The 18,611-nt window shown below is 34.7% G+C and overlaps 1 protein-coding gene and 1 long non-coding RNA gene across 11 annotated transcripts in view; one reads left to right on the top strand and one right to left on the bottom strand.

Annotated features, from left to right (window-relative positions):
- The window catches only part of LOC136847398 (uncharacterized), a 485,856-nt gene extending 476,371 nt beyond the window's left edge, over positions 1 to 9,485 (top strand). For 3 of the 8 annotated variants that reach the window (XR_010855723.1, XR_010855722.1, XM_067119042.1), the window contains exon 4: positions 6,581 to 9,485. Coding sequence is in view for 2 of the 8 variants with exons in the window: in XM_067119042.1 (XP_066975143.1) it covers positions 6,581 to 6,624 (44 nt within the window). In the remaining 6 variants the exon portion in view is untranslated. The remainder of the gene's footprint in view (positions 1 to 6,580) is intronic. The other 5 variants (XR_010855725.1, XR_010855720.1, XR_010855721.1 and 2 more) reach the window with 5 other exon arrangements.
- LOC136847399 (uncharacterized) overlaps positions 1 to 18,611 on the bottom strand; it is a 105,849-nt gene that overhangs the window by 80,184 nt on the left and 7,054 nt on the right. Inside the window, exons 2-5 of one of the 3 annotated variants that reach the window (XR_010855727.1) lie at positions 18,417 to 18,598; positions 12,807 to 12,942; positions 12,503 to 12,637; positions 10,102 to 10,374 (exon numbers count right to left, since the gene is read on the bottom strand). This is a non-coding gene — a long non-coding RNA (uncharacterized lncRNA). Of the gene's footprint in view, positions 1 to 6,916; positions 9,056 to 10,101; positions 10,375 to 12,502; positions 12,638 to 12,806; positions 12,943 to 18,416; positions 18,599 to 18,611 lie in introns of those variants that run through there. The other 2 variants (XR_010855728.1, XR_010855729.1) reach the window with 2 other exon arrangements.

Raw genomic sequence — 18,611 nt, 5'->3', positions numbered from 1 at the left:
TCAAAAGAGACTGCTGATCCTATTATATTAATATGGATGATAATGAACACTGAGGTGATCAGTCATTTCTTAAGTTGATGTTGAAACAAGGTACTTTTACTCTGCATTATACAATGGTTTACATTATTGGTGGAAATTCACTGAATACAGTATTGGTGGAAATTGAAAACCAAGGTACATGAGGACAACTGTCTTTATCATCAAGGAATGAAACTAGATCATATTTTTAGTCTTAAAATCTTCATGATATTCCTGCTGATCTTCTTTTGACCTTTTTGGTTTTTGTAACAGGTTATACTTGGAGAGTCTGCTGTTTTGGAGGGATGGATTTCAAATACTTTTTACTTGAACTCAGGGCCCTGTTGGCAGAACAATCATGTCTAACTGAATATAAGTTTCCTCAACAAATCTGAGAGCGTTGTTTCACAGTCAAATGAACATGCCTTACATTTCAGATGGGTTTCAAAGTATCAGTTTGAGTTGAGACAAGGACACATCAAAACCCTACAGTAATTCTCTATTTTTGCTAAAAGTATGACCACTTTGTTTCCTTAAAAAAAATAAAATCTTGAACAAATTTGCATTTTTGCATTTATTACATAACATTCCTTTTTTTTGATCAGAGTGCCTCTTTTTCAATTCAACCACTACAAAAGCTAAGTTCATCAGTGATATAGAAGAATTTGGTTTTGTCCTTTTATATGGTTTTCCCCCCCGTTAACAACAGTTAACTATCTTGTTAAAATGGCAATGAAAGATTCAAATGTTTTGAGAATACTTGGCCTTTGAAATGCAGCTATAATTTAATACTCTATATAAAATTAATTTCCAACCTCCCTAAAATGCTTTTTTTTTCTCCTATAAATGCATTGAACTAGGTGTACTGTGCCCTTGTTATTCAGTCATTTTGGATTAAATAACAACACTGCATCCAAGCATCAGAGGTGTTTTCAAGGTGGTTTGCTTTCCCAGAGCTTCATTTAACACCCCCTTTTTTTGGCTAGTCTCAGTCCTAATGGCAATTTTAGATATCAGTGAGCTTCTTCTGGCTTTTGTCTCAAAACTCAAACCTCCAGAAGAGCAACCCTAACACAATATCACATCAAGAGGTCTGGATCAGTCGAATATAGTAATGACTCCTAGTGGCTGTAATCTATTATATCAATATGGATAATAAGTGGCACATGTCAGCAGTTCACCCCACAGGGTCTCATGAACAGCAGACTCTTGTCAGTCATTTCTCAACAGAGTTGATGTTGGAACAACCACTTTTTCAAATTATACAACATGCTTTACATTATTGGTGGAAATTCATTGAATACATACTGGAAATCACTGAAACCCTAATTTATGAGTCTCAACTGTCTTTATCAGTCAGAGGGAATGAAACTAGATCATAATTTTTTAAGACTGGAAAAGGGTGGATGATGTTTTCCTCCATTGATCCAGATTCTGATTACTTGAAACTTTCTGGTTTTTTGTGGTTATACTTACCATCTGCTTAGTAAAACAGAGGGATGGATACACATAAATTGTACAACGGACAAAAGTCAAGAGGTACTGTATTTGGCATTCCATCCCAACATGGGAGTAAGTCTGTATTATTAGTTTTTCAAAAATCTATCGTGTTAATTTCTCAAGAACATGTACCTTGCATTTATGGACTTCTAAAGCATCACCAGTTTGAGTTGATATGGACTTGATTACATCCATACTGAGAGCCCAGTTTATATTATTTCTCATGTAACTTTTTCTTATTTCCCTTTTGAAACAAATTTTTTGTGGTTAAAAGTCCCAACAAAGCTGCATTAATGGAACCCTTGCATTTTGGATTACTAACATTCAGTGCTTTTTTGAGCTCCAGAGTGCCTCTTTTTTCTTCTAGGCTCCACTCCCAAAAGCTAAGTTGCATTTCTTGGTCCCTGAACAAGGTGCTTGGTTTTGTCAACCCCTCATTTTGTTTTCCCAATTTTGTTTACAATGCAGGATTAGCAGATGGTGATCTTAAAATGGAATGCAGATACAAATGTTTTTAAGTGAATCTTAGTGAACTTGGCCTTTTAGATGTGGACAGCATAATTTAATACTCTGACCATCAAAATTAATTTCAACCTTCCTACCATTCTGTGAATATGGATCCTTTAAAAGGAAATCCATTCTATAAGAAAATGCATTTAGCAGACAAGAATTGAGACCAAGCACTTAGTTTATTCAAGTCAGGTAAATACCTGAGAAGGTCTATTTTCCTACACCCTGCACAAACTAACCACTCTCCCTAGACTGAGAATGTTTGTAGTGTTTTCAAAAAAGTGGTCTTTTCCATTCACAAGATCATTTAACACCCCCTCTTTTTTTGGCTAATCTCAGTCTTTCAAAGAATTTCAAATGTATGTTTTGATGTGATATCAGTTATTCATTAACATCCCATTAGATAAAATACTCAAATTCATCAGAATAAAAGGCATGAACATGTTTAACCCCCAGGTCCGGCAGAAAACCAGTGGAGAAAAGTGAGTAATCAAACTGTTTATGGATGATATTTGATGACAGTAAACAAACAAAAGCCAGCATGCAGTAGGTAAGCCTCTCTCTCCCTAAAATGTAAGTTTGTTTATGGTTTCTTGTTCCTTGTTATTATTGGTAGCATTAATAAAGAACAGGAATCAAATCTGTATTTTGAAACTGGACCGGAAATGGATAAGTTTTTTGCTGGGAAGAAAAAAATGAAAGCCTTTTTTCACCTTTGGATTTCTTTTGAACTAGTAGGACGAACCAACATAAAAAACATCAGAGAAAAAACCTAGCCAAGACAGTCCTCAAATCCCTCCCACTTTTGATGAAAAGGCAAGGAAAAGGCAAATGGTTCAATCTGCATTGACCAAAAGTGTAATGGCTCCTAAAACTTTTAACGGCCATTGTAAACAAATTTTTCCATTCAATATTTTTCTTTCTTGCAATAAAACTAACATTGGAAAATAGATATTCGCTGAAGATAGTCCATGCCCTCTTATCTTTGAGTCCATTTTTACTCATTCAAAGGTAAAATTTTATGAAAAAAAAAGACCAACTAGAGTTTCTTTGATTTAGTTTGGTCACCATGATGTTCTGGTAAATGGCAAAATAACATTAACAAATAAACAAGGAAAAAAACAGGTTTTTCAGAGAAAAACCTGTTGTTTTGATGTGATATCCTATCATTAACATCCCATTAGATAAAATACTAAAATTCATCAGATAAAAGAGAATGAACATGTTTATTTTAACAGAAGATCTGGTAGAATCAAACTGTTTAACACATGATATTATGACAAATAAAAAACAAACAGTGCAGCAGGGTACTGTTCTCTCCCAGTTAACAAAAATTAATTTTTTTCTGGAAGAGGAAAATGAAGACATTTCAGTTTTGGATGCCTTGAACTTTAAAAAACCTAACATAAAATTCATCTGAGAAAATAGAAAGACAGTATATATCCTTCCCTTTTTAGAATGCAAGCCCAGAAAAGCAGCACTGATTTTTTCCATACAAAAATGTACAATAAAACCAAAAAATTTTTCCATTCAGTATTTTCAAAAGACTGTCAAAAATAGATATTAGCTTAGGGTCCATGACTTACTGACCTCTTTTTTCATTCAAAGAGTTTTTGAAAACCTTTTTCCATAGTTTATTTAGATAAATGATGTTCATAAATGCCAAAGTACATTAACAAATAAACAAGGAAAAGAATTGTATGGGAAGCAATTAGACTTCACTGTGTTAAGTCACTAAAAATCATGGGATAAAGGATCTACACCCTTCCATTTTAACAGTTTATCTGTGAATTCAGTTCTAAACAAACCAGATTATGAAATAAAAGTAGGAACTATATAAAGAATAAGTTTTGTGTTGGTTTCATTCCACTAGCGATTAAAGTCGGCCTCTTAAAGTTTTAACTAAAGTGTGCCTGCAGCCTCCCGTCAGCCCCAACTGGGCCAACTTTTTAAGGCTTTTACTGTACAGTTATTTACAATTTCTTTCTAACATCTTGCTGTCCAACCTCTTAACTATTATGCCTCAGTGCTACTATGGGGGTTTCTCATAGTTTCACTTTTAGGTCCTTGTACTTCATCTTGCTGTCCAGCTGCTCTGTCTCCCTCTAGGACTCTCTTAAGTGCAGAATGGCTGAAAGTCGGCCATTTTTTTTTAGCCTAAATTCATAATTCATTCATTGACATAGCTCAAGGGTTTTAAGATGTAAGTTTAAAAAATGCTTTTGACTAAGATATAATTCAGAAGAAAGGGTTTTACTTACTCAGTAATAATAATAATAAATCCCGTAGGGGGTTAGTGCCATCAGTGCACCTCATATGGTGCCTTGTAGGCATTACTTAAGGGTCTTTTGTAGCATCCTTCAGCCCCTAGCTCCAGCCTCTTTTATTCCTTTTACTGTACCTCCATTCATATTCTCTTCCTTCCATCTTACTTTCCACCCTCTCTAACAATTGCTTCATAGTGCAATTGCGAGGTTTTCCATCTGTTACACATTTAAAACCTTTCTGCTCTCAATTTCCCTTTCAGTGCTGAATGACCTCATCATTCCCAGTGTTTGACCTTAGGCCTAAATTCTATATTCTGTTGTATTCTATTTATAATAATATTAATCTAACACGTTTCCTCTATCCTAATCACTAGAGCTGTATTTAGAGGAGTTTACAGAAATGACAACTTATTCCTTTAATCTTGGGTAATAGTGTATATACCCTATTTTCTTTGTTCTTGTCTTTGATGTTTCATGATCATTGGCACAGCACAAGCTTTTGTGATACTTGATAAATTGTGGTAGGAACAAGTTAAAACTGTTTAAAACTCCACATAGATTCCAAAGGTTTCTAGTCATCTAACTAGGGCAAAGAAGGGCCTTTCATATTCAGTGACTCACATTACTATTATTTTGATTCCTCTCACATCTTACATTGCTTTATTAATTTTGCCCACTGCCTTCAAATGTTGGAAGACTTTAGACAGGGCAAGGATTAGAATTCAAGCCTTCATCACTGGTTCATCTCCCCCTTGTAGATTTTTCAGGAGAGTTTTTCTCTTCATAGTTAAGATTCCAGGTTAAAATACACTCCCTAATTGTTGATTACAGTGATGATCTTAAGCTTCAGAAACATTTTGCTGGTTGGGTCACTTTCAAGTGTGGTTGTCTCCAAACAGGAAGTTAATCCAATATTTTCCTGGTAATTTTGACCATTTAAAAAAAAAAAACCTGGTTTGTACATGCAGGCTCTCTCTTGTGCAGAGCCCTCAAAAAATCACTTTGCTGAAGGGAGTGAAGTCACTCATGAGTAATCAGTTAGCATTTTTTTCTCACTTTGGATGGTAGGTTTATTCCAGCATTTTTTTCCTCACTGTGGATGGTTGGTTTATTCCAATAAAGGCAGAGGCAAAACAAGAGTTTTTGTTGTTAAGACCCATTTTTCTATACCACAGCTGTTCTGGTTTATCAAGGGCTTTATAAATTATTTTTGTTTCTACACAAAAGTGTATTGATTTTTCTTTTACAAAAATATGTAGTTAATTTTGCTTTATGTAAGAAGTCATCAATTTCTGGAAATTTGGACTTGCAGGATTATAAAAAATAATCATGTAGAACTATCAACATATGTTATAGGATTATAAAAAAATAATTTAGTAGAGCTATAAACATGTTTCGAAATTGGAGGTGTCCTATTAAAGAATTTACATTTAACTTTCACTTAGCAAATGCACAATGTAATACAATTTTTAGATTTTGTCTAGTTACAGTCCAAGACAAAGCCACGAAAAATTATCAACAATTATATAACGAAAACTATTTGTTAAGTGTATCAAAGTTCCTTCAGCTTTAGTGTTTAGAGACAGTAAGCTAGTAGTTGGTGAAAGCTTCATGTTCAATTGGTTGTAAGAAAGTTGCAAAGTAAAGTGTGGTATTTTTTCTGAATCATTAGATGTTAGAATTTGAATTACAACGTATTTTCTCTGAATCATTAGATGTTGAATTGGTAGTTTTTTATGAACATTATATATAATACATATAATTTGTTTGCATCATATATTTTATTTTGTCTCTGCATCATGATGTTTAATTAAATTAAAATTGGTAGTTTTTATGAAGATAATTTTTTTTTTATTGGTCTCCTGAGATGTTAAAATTACAACAAAGTTGGTAATGTTAACATTTTTTTTCTCTGCATCAAGAGATGTTAGAAATTTTTTAATTTGCTGTATTTTAGAGTTGGCAGTTTTTACCATACTATTAATTTCTGGCAAAAAGAGTAAGGAACAACTCTACTAATTGTACATACAGATTTTTGTGTGAAATCCATGGCTTCCTATAAAAATTTATATATCCAGTTTGTGTGGAAATAATCTCTAGTAGCATACAAGAAAATCATCTTTGCTTTCTTGGTTTGTAGTCGATTCTTACTATTGTAGTTGATTCTTACTAGTGTTGACATGCGATTTACATTAATGTATTTTGTGTAGCATGGTAGTACACAGGTTTTTTTTATGAGCACTACATTCAGGAGCAAATTTAGCAACAATGGACTTGTTTTTCAGGTTATGCTGATAGAGAGATACCTCTGCAGGGTTTCCTTTGCTAAGATGTTGCGTATTGATGGAAAGGTTTCCTTGGTGACATTTGTTCACACCCTTCAGAGACTTGTTAAGGTGATGTATATTGATGGAAACTCAAAAAACAATTGCCAAATATTAATTGCACAATGTTTCTTACTCTTTTACCTTCAAAGCAAGTAAACAGTTTCATGTTTTAAAGCTTAGTTTTTAATTGGTACTTATTAACTTTACAAGTAACTGCTTGTTTAATTGTTTAATAATGTACTTTAGGAGGGAAATTTTAATTGTGGATCTATAATCTATAATAATAGCTTTAGAGATACTTCAGATTTTATTGTTCACTTTACAGCAATTTAGCACTATTCAGTAAATGAAATATAGAAAAAAAACAGCTGGTTATTAATAGCAGCACTATTGTTGGGTATTGTGCTTTGTGGTTGTCAAAAATGCATTGTTCTCTCAAGGAACTTCATTACAGGTCTTCTTACTTTAGGTAGGCTAATACTGTGTCCACGGGGAGGACAAACGTTGTGCGTGATGTTGTGGAAGACAACCCCCGACCATATGTAGTAAGCCTGTTGGGTTCCATTTCTTCCCTTGCCCTTGATAAGCCTGTTGTTGTTCCATTTCCTTCTCCTGGTTGGCCAGAAGTTGCACATCTTTTTGGAGCACACTTTTTACACTTCAAAAGGGATGCTGTTGCTGCTTTTGTCCCCTTTTCTGTTGTTGAAAGGATCCTTTAGGGATGAGGCTGGAGGCTCTGAGTCACAACGAGCTTTCTTCGGCTTGGGAGGAGGAAACTCTTGAGTCCATTGCTTCCCGTATTTCCCTTTCTCAAGAAGAGCATATATTGTACACTTCTCTTGTCAGATTCATCCAATGAATTAAGCAGCGACAACATAGTTCTCAAAAGCCTGCTACTGAAGGGTGATGAATGTAAGTAAGGTTACATTTGGGAGTGACATATTGAAGCCTTCCATTGTTTTCTTTTCAAGCCTTGATGTGACACTCCAGAAAATCCTTCGAGGACGAATAGTGGTTATTCTAGCAAAAAGTAATCACCAAATTTTCCTTCTACTGCATGTAATTTTTACAATTATACAGTAAATGCCTGCATTTACAAAATACGCTTAGTAGTAGGGGATACCTTAATTACAGTTTGGATTAGTCACACAAAATTAGGTTCCAGATGTAATTGTTTCGTTTGAAAACTACGCTTCTTGTTTCAGTGGGAATTTTATAAATATTACTCAGCATTTGAAAGTTAAGCTCCTTGTTTCAATGGGAATATTGCTTAGCCTATTTCACTTCCATAGGAGAGAAACTTTATAATAGATTTTCTCAGTATCTCATTTTCTTATTTTTTTTTAAGTTCTGATTCAGCTATATCTGTTGTGCCATTCTCTATATCTATAACAGGAAAAAATGTCCTAAAAAAATTGTCGAGATGCAATTGTTGAAGGTTTCTTAGTCATGGGGAGAAACTTGGCATCTTAAAATATGTAGGATGTAGTTTCATTAGGGAATTTAAATTCCTTCTCTTTAGCCACTATTTCCACGCTAGAGTGTCTTTCTCTTCAGTTCCTTTCATTTGTAAAGTGCTGTAGTAGATATCGGCCATTCTTCCCAATTGTCACACAATGGGATATATAATAATGAAAATAGTGATTATGAAATAAAGTGCCATACTATGTAATTGCCTTGAAATGTTTTCTCTCTTGACAAATGTTGCCATTGGTCAGGTTGTCCTCAGTCATTATTAATTTGCAGGGTAGAGTTTGCTCTTCACAAATATTCACTAATACTGTGGAGTAAATATGTTACTTGCTTGCAGGAATATATTTCTTGGAAGATACTGGAAATTGCTCTGGGGGACTAATGCTGCATGCACCTGACGTAACTTTTGCTTGGCAAATGTTCTTTGAAGATTTCTGCTGTTAAATCCTCATACACACAGGCAGGTTGTGGAGCAGCTGAAGTAATTCTACCTTTTGGTTGGACTGGATAAGGCTTGGTGATGTAGCCAAGGATCTGTCTGTAAAATGGCTGTCTCTGAGTGTTTATCAAATCCTCATGCACACAAGCAGGTTTTGAAGTAGTTCTGCCATTTGGCTGTACTGGATAGGGCTTGGTCATGGTCATGTGGAGAATTTTTAGAGGCGAAGGTGGGTACAATCTCAGTAAAATGGCTGGCTGCTGAGGCAGGTACTTGTGTAATCAGAAGAAATGTCATTTGTAGTGGAAGGATCTGGCAGCAAGAGGGGTGAACTTGTAAACCCAGCTAACTTGAAAATCTTGCTGTTGTGTTGCTTGCATTTTCTGGGGAAAGCTCATAGGCTTTATCACAGTTGTAATGCAGAATTATTTGCAAATAATATAACATGGAGAGGTATAATTATTATACCTAGTTGCGTAATGTGGTACATTTGCTGTGTAACACCGGAGATTTTGCAGAACCTGAAAAAACAAATTGTACTTTTCAGTTTATTTTTTTTTCTGTTTGTAGAAGTTACTGACAATGATTGCCTCTGTATCGTCTAGGGAATGGACATTACTTTTTAGTCTTATTTTTTTTGAAACTTTGAATTGGATTTATGAAATGAAATTATCTATTAAAGCTATGTTTCTTTACAGGTAAAATCATGTGTGAATTGGATTAATGAAATGTAATTGTTGTTATTAGAACTTTGTTTCTTTACAGATAAAATCAAGTTGGTTTTCAGTAGATAATTAAGTTCAAGGACAGGTGGTCATCAAGATGAGCAGCATTTAAACAATATAAATTGATTTTGTTAAAATTGTTTACCTATGCATTTTGTTGAAACCTGTTACCTATCAGTTGATAATTTGAGTACTGTATGCAAAATAAAACGTTCGAGTATTTCAAGATTAGTTTTGAAACCAAACCAAACTAAGTATTGTGTCAAGGTTAAAAGCTTACGTTTCTCTATAGGTGTTGTTTATTTACACATATAATTGGTAAAAGGTGTTGTATCTCTGCTAGCATTAAAAATTAACTGGTAAAAGGTGTTGTATCTCTATCATTAAAAATTAACTGAAGTTCTTATTCATCAACATCAACAGCAGTCTCTTTGAAGGATAACTGAAGAAAATTCACAGCAAAGTACACACTGTTACAATTAACCTGGCCACTGTAAAGAGGAGAATTTAAGTCTAGAGTGGTGGGATCTTACAGAAAAAAGTAATTTTTAAATTTAATGCATAATTTTCACTAATAATTTGCTCCTGCAGTATTTTTTTTTATAAAGTGCACAGTTTAACTGCCCTGGTGCAAAAGAAATTACAAAAAAAATTTTCTTGATGTTGATAACCACCACCAGAAACTGTCAAATGTTTTGAAATAAGTAAAGAATAGTTAAAAATTAAGAAAGGATGTAAAGTCATTGCTACTATACGCACCCTTTTGCTAGTCATGTAAAAATAAATTTTGAAAAAATTACAGAAACTAAGAAAGGATGTAAAGTCATTGCTACTATACGCACCCTGGTTTGCTAGTCGTGTAAAAATATAATTTCTGACTCAGCAAAACATATGCAGAAACAGTTCTTCACAGACAGCATACGAAATCTTTGCACCATCACACTTTTCTGGGCCAAGTTCCTTCATTGCAAATATTTTACTGGCCTTTCATATCTCGTCTTAAAGCCCAGTTATGCACACACTGCAAGTCTGGCCTAGAAATTATAAAGTCATCTATATATTTTTTGCTGACCTGTCTGCACAACTAATCCTGCTGACCACCAGCAGCTCTGAAACTGCAAGATTTCCATGATAAATATAAGCAAGAGGACTATGTAATGTATGGAAAACAATCCCCAAACAAAGTCTAATATTTTACAAAAATGAATGCAACACCCCTCAAGTTCACCTTTTCAGCGTGTCAAGAGGTGACACGATACAAAATCAACTAATGTAGACAAGTAAATATTGACTGGGTCTAACCAACGAAAGTTTCATCAGCATGCTTGAATTTTACATGTATTAAAATTTTATTGTATCAAATATACTCAAGGAAAATTTAATCCAAATTTATAAGCAGCTACAAGTTAAAAAAATTTAATACTTTGTATTCGCAAAAATTTCAAGAATCTTAATTGTTAACAGGACAACTTGTGAAACACTTGCACGTCCTAGTCTTTGATGAATGAACGTTACTGCGTTACGCTAGTGGTGAGCACCCCATAGGATGCATATGAATTTAATGTAAATCTGATGACATGTCTTCAAAAAAGTTTACATTTCACATCCACCTCAAGTCTGAAAGGAATAGACATTTCCCCCAACAGCACCGTAGCCAAATCGGACCAAAGTAATCCTCTATGTCTACCTTAAGACCCCAGCTGTATCTGCATTTCAGACCTTTAACTAGCTGTATTTCCCATCTTTTCACCACTCCAACTCCCCATCGCTGCCACTTCCTTTCTTCCATCTTGCTGTCCTACCACTCCAACTCCCACATTTCACTGTCTTATGCCTTGAATGGCTGCAAGTGCCCCAGCTTGGCTTAGGAGCAAAATTTTCATATATCAAATCAACCTTACATCTCAAGTCAATCCAACTTAGGATTGACTTATGGAAAACATTTTTCCAAGCAATTCAAAATGATATATATTTTGCATTTTCATTAACCTGCATATTTGGACAACTTACAAAACTATCATATGAAACTCCCAACAGTTATGAATATTCCTTGCTGAAAATGTCTTTTAATTCAGGAACTCACCATCCAAGTCTTCCCTTTATTCCAATTTTTGTAAGCATTTTGGGTTAAAGGTTAAGAGCATTTCCCCTCAGTTTTGAAAATTGAGCATTAAATCATGGAATTTACCAAAGTTTGCAAACAATCAAATACCACCACTGTAAATACATGTTTATGACATTAATCCAATTTGTTTGGTATTTTGTTTTACCCAGTTATATATTTGGTTTTCCGAGAGATTCAAGTTCTGAAGTTTGGATAACACACAGACCACTGCGGGGAGAGGTGGGGTGAGGTCAATGATCTTGCAAATGTCATAAAAACTCCTTTCAGGAACCTTCTAAAGGTTCACATTCTGGAATTCCTTATCAAATAGCCTGCATTAGCTGGCTTTTAAATTCATAAATCGAGAATAACAAATTCTGAATCATCAAACTAAAAACTGTTGCCAAATGCTAATCATGGTGCAAATTATTTGGTACGGAGACTTCTAAATCCATAAGTACACCTGAACTAGATCCTCATGCCCAACCCCATTTTGCTTTTAATATTAACCTACAGTACTGACCTCTTAAGTCTTCAGTTTCATAACATTGACGATTTCAAAATCACAAACCACACCACAAACTAACAGGATAACATTCCAGTCTTTAATAAGCAAGAGCTCTTCAATTCTTAAGTATATTTTCTGATGAATTAAGCTTAATTCTAAACAAAGCTGTCATGAAATGGTAACTTTGAATCCCCAAATTTAAACTCGCTTTTTAATCACAAACACTATCGACTACTTTAGTAAATACCAGAGCAAAATACTATAATAGTTAAGTACCAACCACCCAGTCATGAGCATACAATGCTAAACAATTCACCAACATCATTCAAACAAATATTTAATCATTCCAAAAAATATTAACATTCTCCTGAAAACTAGACTAAGAAAGTCTTCCAGGATTAGGGTTCACTACTATCAAAAGAAAATGGTACGTTGTCACTTCACTTCCAAAACCCAAGTCTCTGAGAACTTGAAAACTTTAAATGTACACATTCCAGGCAGAAATCAGTAACGATTCTGAAAAGGCCTGACATCAAGATCGAGCATAAAAGTGTCACTCCTCACGAAAAGCAGTCCGGTTAACAAGCACTCCAACAAAACAAGATTTAAGGCCTAGAGACTCTAAATTTACCTTAGAATTTTTTGGTTGCGTTGTTGTCCCCTGACTTTATACACTCCTGAATGATCTTGCCTGTCTGGCCACTGCTATTTTGATTATCAGGCACTTATTTCTTGGGACAGTTGCAGTCTTGTCTCAGTCCATCTTCTGAAACGAAAAATTACAGACGTTAAAATTACGTTTGGACTTTCTTCAAAGACAGTCTCTCTCTCTCTCTCTCTCTCTCTCTCTCTCTCTCTCTCTCTCTCTCTCTCTCTCTCTCTCTCTCTCTCCACAAACAAAAAAGCAAGATTCGCTGCCCAAACTCTAAATATACCTTGCCAAAATTTTCGGTTGCGTTGTCCTCTTCTGAGACTTATACATTCTTGAGTGCTGCTACCTTTGTGGCCACTCATTCTGACTATCAGGCAACCGCTTCTTAGCATAGTTTCAATCCCCTCTCAGTCGTTTTTCTGTAACAAAAAATCGTCGATGTTAAAATTAGGTTTGGACGTAAAAGACCATCCTCTCTCTCTCTCTCTCTCTCTCTCTCTCTCTCTCTCTCTCTCTCTCTCTCTCTCTCTCTCTCTCTCTCTCTCTCTCTCTCTCTTTCTTTAGGATAGTCTCTCTTTTCAACGCCAGGCCGTCATTATAGTCAGGTTCGAGTCATTCTGACTAAGATAAATTTTAACCACTGCTGACAGCTTCATGACCAACTGGCAGCAGCTAGGCCTAACAAAGTTCCGAACAAGATTGACAGTCGTTTTGAATATGAACACAACACACTTTCGTAACTGAAAGCCTGACCTTGACACAAGTGGAGTACCCTAACCCTAACCAGACAACTGAAAGGTAGTTTTAACTGAACGTTACATATATTTCAAGGTTAATAGATTATTTGTATTATAAAATCAAACTTTAACCAGCACTGGTTAAGTGGTTTTATTCACCCGACAGTGTATGATTTCTGTGGGTCATGAAACTCGTTGAGGTAGGCATCATATGTGCAACTTTATTCCTACTGAAAACTATGTTGCACAGTTCTAAGAACAGATATATAGTTCTTTCTTCATCTTTGGTAAAAGTGTCAGTCATTCAAATTCTTAATTACTTCAGATTTGCCGTTTAGTCACTGATACTATTCTTTCTTCAAAGACGATTCTCGTCTTTGGTAAAAGTGAGTCATTCAAATTGTTAATTGCTTCAGATTCGCCGTTTAGTCACGGGTACTAAAAATCTTATCTCAAATTTTCAAATTGCCTGAAAATTCTAAAGCCACACGAACCCCCTTAATGACCTCAGTAATTTCAAATACCCGATGCGATTTCACAGTAAAAGAAAATACTGCTGGAAGAATACAAGACAACTTAAAACTGATAAGGGATCAGTTTCAAATGTTTCTGCATTCCAGAAAACTACAAACGGTAATACTGCATTAGCACTACAACTTTAAAATAAGACTGAAGGGCAACTTCCATGTGTAATCAGAAGTCTTAAGTGTAAATTCTGGAAGCAGAACTACAAGATTTGTACTAGCTCTGATGGCTTACTGTTTTCTTAGTTTCCTCCTGTCGGGTATACACATCTCCACCACCTGGTGGGTTACTGTATTACTGACTAAAAATTCACAAATCATCCATGAATAGTTGACTAGATTTTAATTTCTACTCCAATGACTTGTTTAAAACAATAAAAACGTAGATAGATATAAGCAAAGCCAAGCAAAATTTCTGGTAAAAGAGGTTTGCATCATTACTACAGTCACTGGAAACTCAGATAAGAGATTCCATAATAATATACAGGTTTTGCTAAACATATTGACTGGGTCACAAAGGGTGGATTAATTATAGGCGCATGACCAATGTTCACAATTCACAAATTTTTTGGCCTCTGTTGTGGGTTTCATCTGCTGTAACAACAACGATTCGGATATGGTTAACTTTCTGTACTCATTGACACTGCTGATTAACTTTGTCTGTGTATCTCCTTTCCCTTGTTGCCTACACTAGCAAAATTAAAATGCTGACCAGATTCACGGAGTGCTGGAATTTGTAAACTAGATATTTATCAAGACCATTTCCAAAGCTTCTTTATATACTCGTACGAAGCAAGACGTGTGTCTGGCAACTGAAGCAAGAATCTAAACATCACTTAGAAGACAGCTGAATTCTCCTGTAAAACAAGAGGCAAAAGAATGTAACAAACTTTTTCCGTCAGCCCCGAGTACTATGTTAATACTCTATTACTTAAATAACACCTAACCGCCGTTTAAGTCTAGTTTAAAAAAAAGATCAGAGACTTCTTTATTTAATCATTCACTTCCTGGATTCAAAATGGATAACCACTTGGGCTCAAATCCTCTTTGGCTATGCAAATGAAAATGCACTTTGTCAAGGTATTAAATCTCTACATGCGGCAAGCTAGTCTTAACATTTTTCACCTTAGCTTCATGTATTAGCACTTAGCTTAAGCATTATTTTATAAAGAATAAGCAAAGCTAAGTATTTTATGAGTTTTGAATTAGATTAATAATTAGAATTAGATTAATAAATTTTAACTATGGTGGCTGGAAGCAAAGAACAAAATTTTAGTGAACCTTAAATTTGCATCTTACACCATGCAGTTTTATCTGTATAAGGCGGCAGCCTAAACAATTGGAATGCAGATTTTTTCCAATATGCTGGTTACTTATGTTCTTTGACCATTGCCTTGTAGTACAGCAACTGCTTTGAGTTTAAGTAGTGGTTTCTTGGACTTAAGTCCTCTTGGGTTAGGGTATTACTTGTCATATACAATAGTACCACTCACCACTTTTCTAGACTTTACCGTTAAATTTTTTCAAAACAACCTCTAATGTTCAGAACTGTATCGGGAATTTTTTTGTTTGTACACTATGTAATCTTTGTTGAATCATCTATAAGGACAGATATTGCTTCCTTTAGTTTCTTTAATTAGATTCAGTTCAAGGAACTATGTCCAAATAACCGAGAGGAAAATGGGTGACGAGGTTCCTGCATGTTCCAGTACACTATCGTATGGCACACACTTTTCCAACTCATTACTGCAATGGGAAAACCTCCTGCTGAACACAGTTACTTTCATTCCCCTCTCTTAGGCCATTAGAACCACTCAGTATACAAGCTGCCTGTTACATGATTAAGTGTGCTGGTTTGTTTGTTTTTTTTTTTTTATTGCAAGGAAGTTACTGACATTGGCTGTTCAATTATTTTCCTGTAATGGCAGCACTGACTGCTGCATTTTCAATTAGATCCACACATTCAAGTCAAATTATGAATCGAAAAAGAGTCCTTGAATTGTGAACCGTTACTCCAAGGAGGAATTTCAAGTTGAATCTGGATAACAGATTACAGACGTAATTTACATTGAAGGCTCCATTCGACAGTTGAAACAAGCCATATGTTCTCTATATCCTTATTCGGGAACTTATTAGTCGTTGTAAATACTAGCTTATCTAGGAATAATCGGAGTTCTGTTTACAAACTCCAAAACATTACAATAGGTTAATGATCCATAAGGATTCACATTTTTCCCAAAGTGTCAGCACTGTTTTCACTATGTAGTTTCTATTTTAAATGTTCAGGTGTGATGCCTTAAGAGATTCTCCCGAGTTTTATTACCTAACCATTTTGATATTTTACATTGAGTTTCTATTTTCAGACCTCTATTTTCTACATTTTACTTCTGGACGACTTTGAGTATACTACTGCAGCCTTCTTTTTTCAAAGAATATTTTTTTGCAATAATTTTCTGATGAAAAACATTTACAGACTGAGAAACTATGTTTTAATTGCAAAACAAAGCTTTCTAATAGTTCAGTGGTGTACCTATATACTGATGGGGCTTCAGAATGTCAGCATCACAATTTTCAAGGTACCATTAAAAATCCTTACTTATTATAAATGCAGGAGATCTGATTTAGGAAAAATCGTTTTTATAAACAGTGTGTGGGTTAAAGCAAAAAAAATTTACTTAAATATTTAAATCATTAACATGGCTACACCAGTCTATCAACAATGCTATTATTATTATTATTATTATTATTATTATTATTATTATTATTATTATTATTATTATTATTATTATTATTTGAGAAAACAAATTCACAGTTATGTTATATACAGAAAGCTTTCGGGAAACTGTTCGATTCCTTGAAAAGGGGAATAGAACAGTTTCCCGAAAGCTTTCTGTACAGATTTATCTTCAAATGTATGTACATATACAGAACCGTGGATTTGTTTCTCCATTTCAAGACTCATGCCATGAGTATTTTTTAATAATAATAATAACAATGATAATAATAATAAATAATTTATTATTATTATTATTATTAATCATCCAGTACATGAAACTTATTCATACAGAACAAGCCCACAGGGGCCATTGACTTTAATTTTCAAGCTTCCAAAGAATATGGTGTTCATTAGGAAGCAGTAAGAGATCCAAACTATTAAAAAAAAATAGATAAATATATAAAAATGTGTTAAAATGCAAAAAGAATAGTATTAGGGTAGTAATGCATCGCATTTTCGCTTGAACTTCTGAAGTTCCAACTGCGCGACATCCTCTAGGAGGCAGTTCCCCAGTCCAACGGTGTGAGGAATAAAGGACCTCTGGAACTGAGAAGTTCGACTGCGAGGCACATTTACGTTCAGCGAATCTGGCTGCTCTCGGCAGGTAAAGGGGATCAGGGATTAATTGTGAATGTGAAAGATCTGTTGAAATATAACCTTATGATAAAGTGACAAACAAGAGACCATCCGTCGATGGTCCAAGTCATAACTGCTACTATTAGGAAGCAGAAACCTACCACCACAAACCATTATCTAAAAGAGATATATCTGGCTTTAGCAGACATCCAAACGGGAGAACAGTATTCCAGTAAAGGAAGTATAAACGACCTAAAACAGGTTGCATTTGATTCTATCACTGTCATAAATATATGAGGCCTTACGAACAATATTCGTTTTCCAGGCCAACAACCATATCACTTGTATACACTAAAAATAGCAGTGGACCAAGAACACTGCCCTATGGAACTCCAGACACAACATGTCTTGGTTCATTAAAGATCCCGTCCACAGAAACTCGCTGCTGCCTACCCATAAAGAAATCTTGGAGTAATCCTAAAACGAATCCACCCACTCCAAGATTCTGAAGTTTATAAATAAGTGCCTTGTGATTTACTAAATCGAAACCAGCACTAAAACCTAATTGAATTACTCTGCACTCAAAACTCTTAACAAGGTTCCCATGCAAATGGCATGTCAAGTATAAAAGAACTATCCTGTATGCATATTGACTATCATCAGCTAACAAATCCTTTAGATACCACATACTTATATAGTGGTTAAAAATAAGTTTTCAGCAGTCTGCAGATATCTGCCACTCTTTTTAACTGGCACTATATTACTAAGCTTGCAATCATCCACAAATATACTACGTCGACATAAAAATCTGTAAAATCTAGTAATCTTGAGACACAACACACTAGAAATCAAGTTGAAAAACCCACTTATCAAAATTCAACGTTAAGAAAAAAACAGGCCTCTAGTCAATTAAAGGAGTATGTCTGAAAAATAATATCAGACGTCAGAAAACTTGAGTGTATTCTTGCAAAGAACTTATTTTATTTAATTAAATTTGAGATTTTTACACCGAACATTTGCAAAATTTAAGGCAAACCAACTTTTACAATCTAAAACAACATTGCAGACACCAAACACCTTTAAATTTTTCTATATTTCTCCATTAAATTTATGAAAAAGTTCACACGTAACCCATCCACCACTATATTTTGGCCTGCAGCTTTTCCTAAATCGGAAATCTGTCAACTTACCAATCAGTATTAAACTGTTCATAACCTCTGGTCTAGAAATTTAAGTTGCCTATATACTACCTGTATCTGATGCATTATAGTCATACTTACATTGTAAAATTCTGGTGCATCTTGAAGCAGTTTGGTGTAAAACTCAAAATCCTTTGTACTGTCTTTAGATTTTACCACTAATTCGTACCTCCTGAAGCCTTGTAATAAACTACTTCAAAGACTTGCCATTCTTCCGGCTATGCATCAGTTTCAACCATCGCATTCAGTAATAATGGGGTTTCCTGAAAGAATAAA

The sequence above is a fragment of the Macrobrachium rosenbergii genome, chromosome 16 (genome assembly GCF_040412425.1).
Source record: "Macrobrachium rosenbergii isolate ZJJX-2024 chromosome 16, ASM4041242v1, whole genome shotgun sequence".
Lineage (NCBI taxonomy): Eukaryota > Metazoa > Arthropoda > Malacostraca > Decapoda > Palaemonidae > Macrobrachium > Macrobrachium rosenbergii.
The sequence above is the reverse complement of the archived record's forward strand: the minus strand, read 5'-3'. Positions and strand labels throughout refer to the sequence as shown.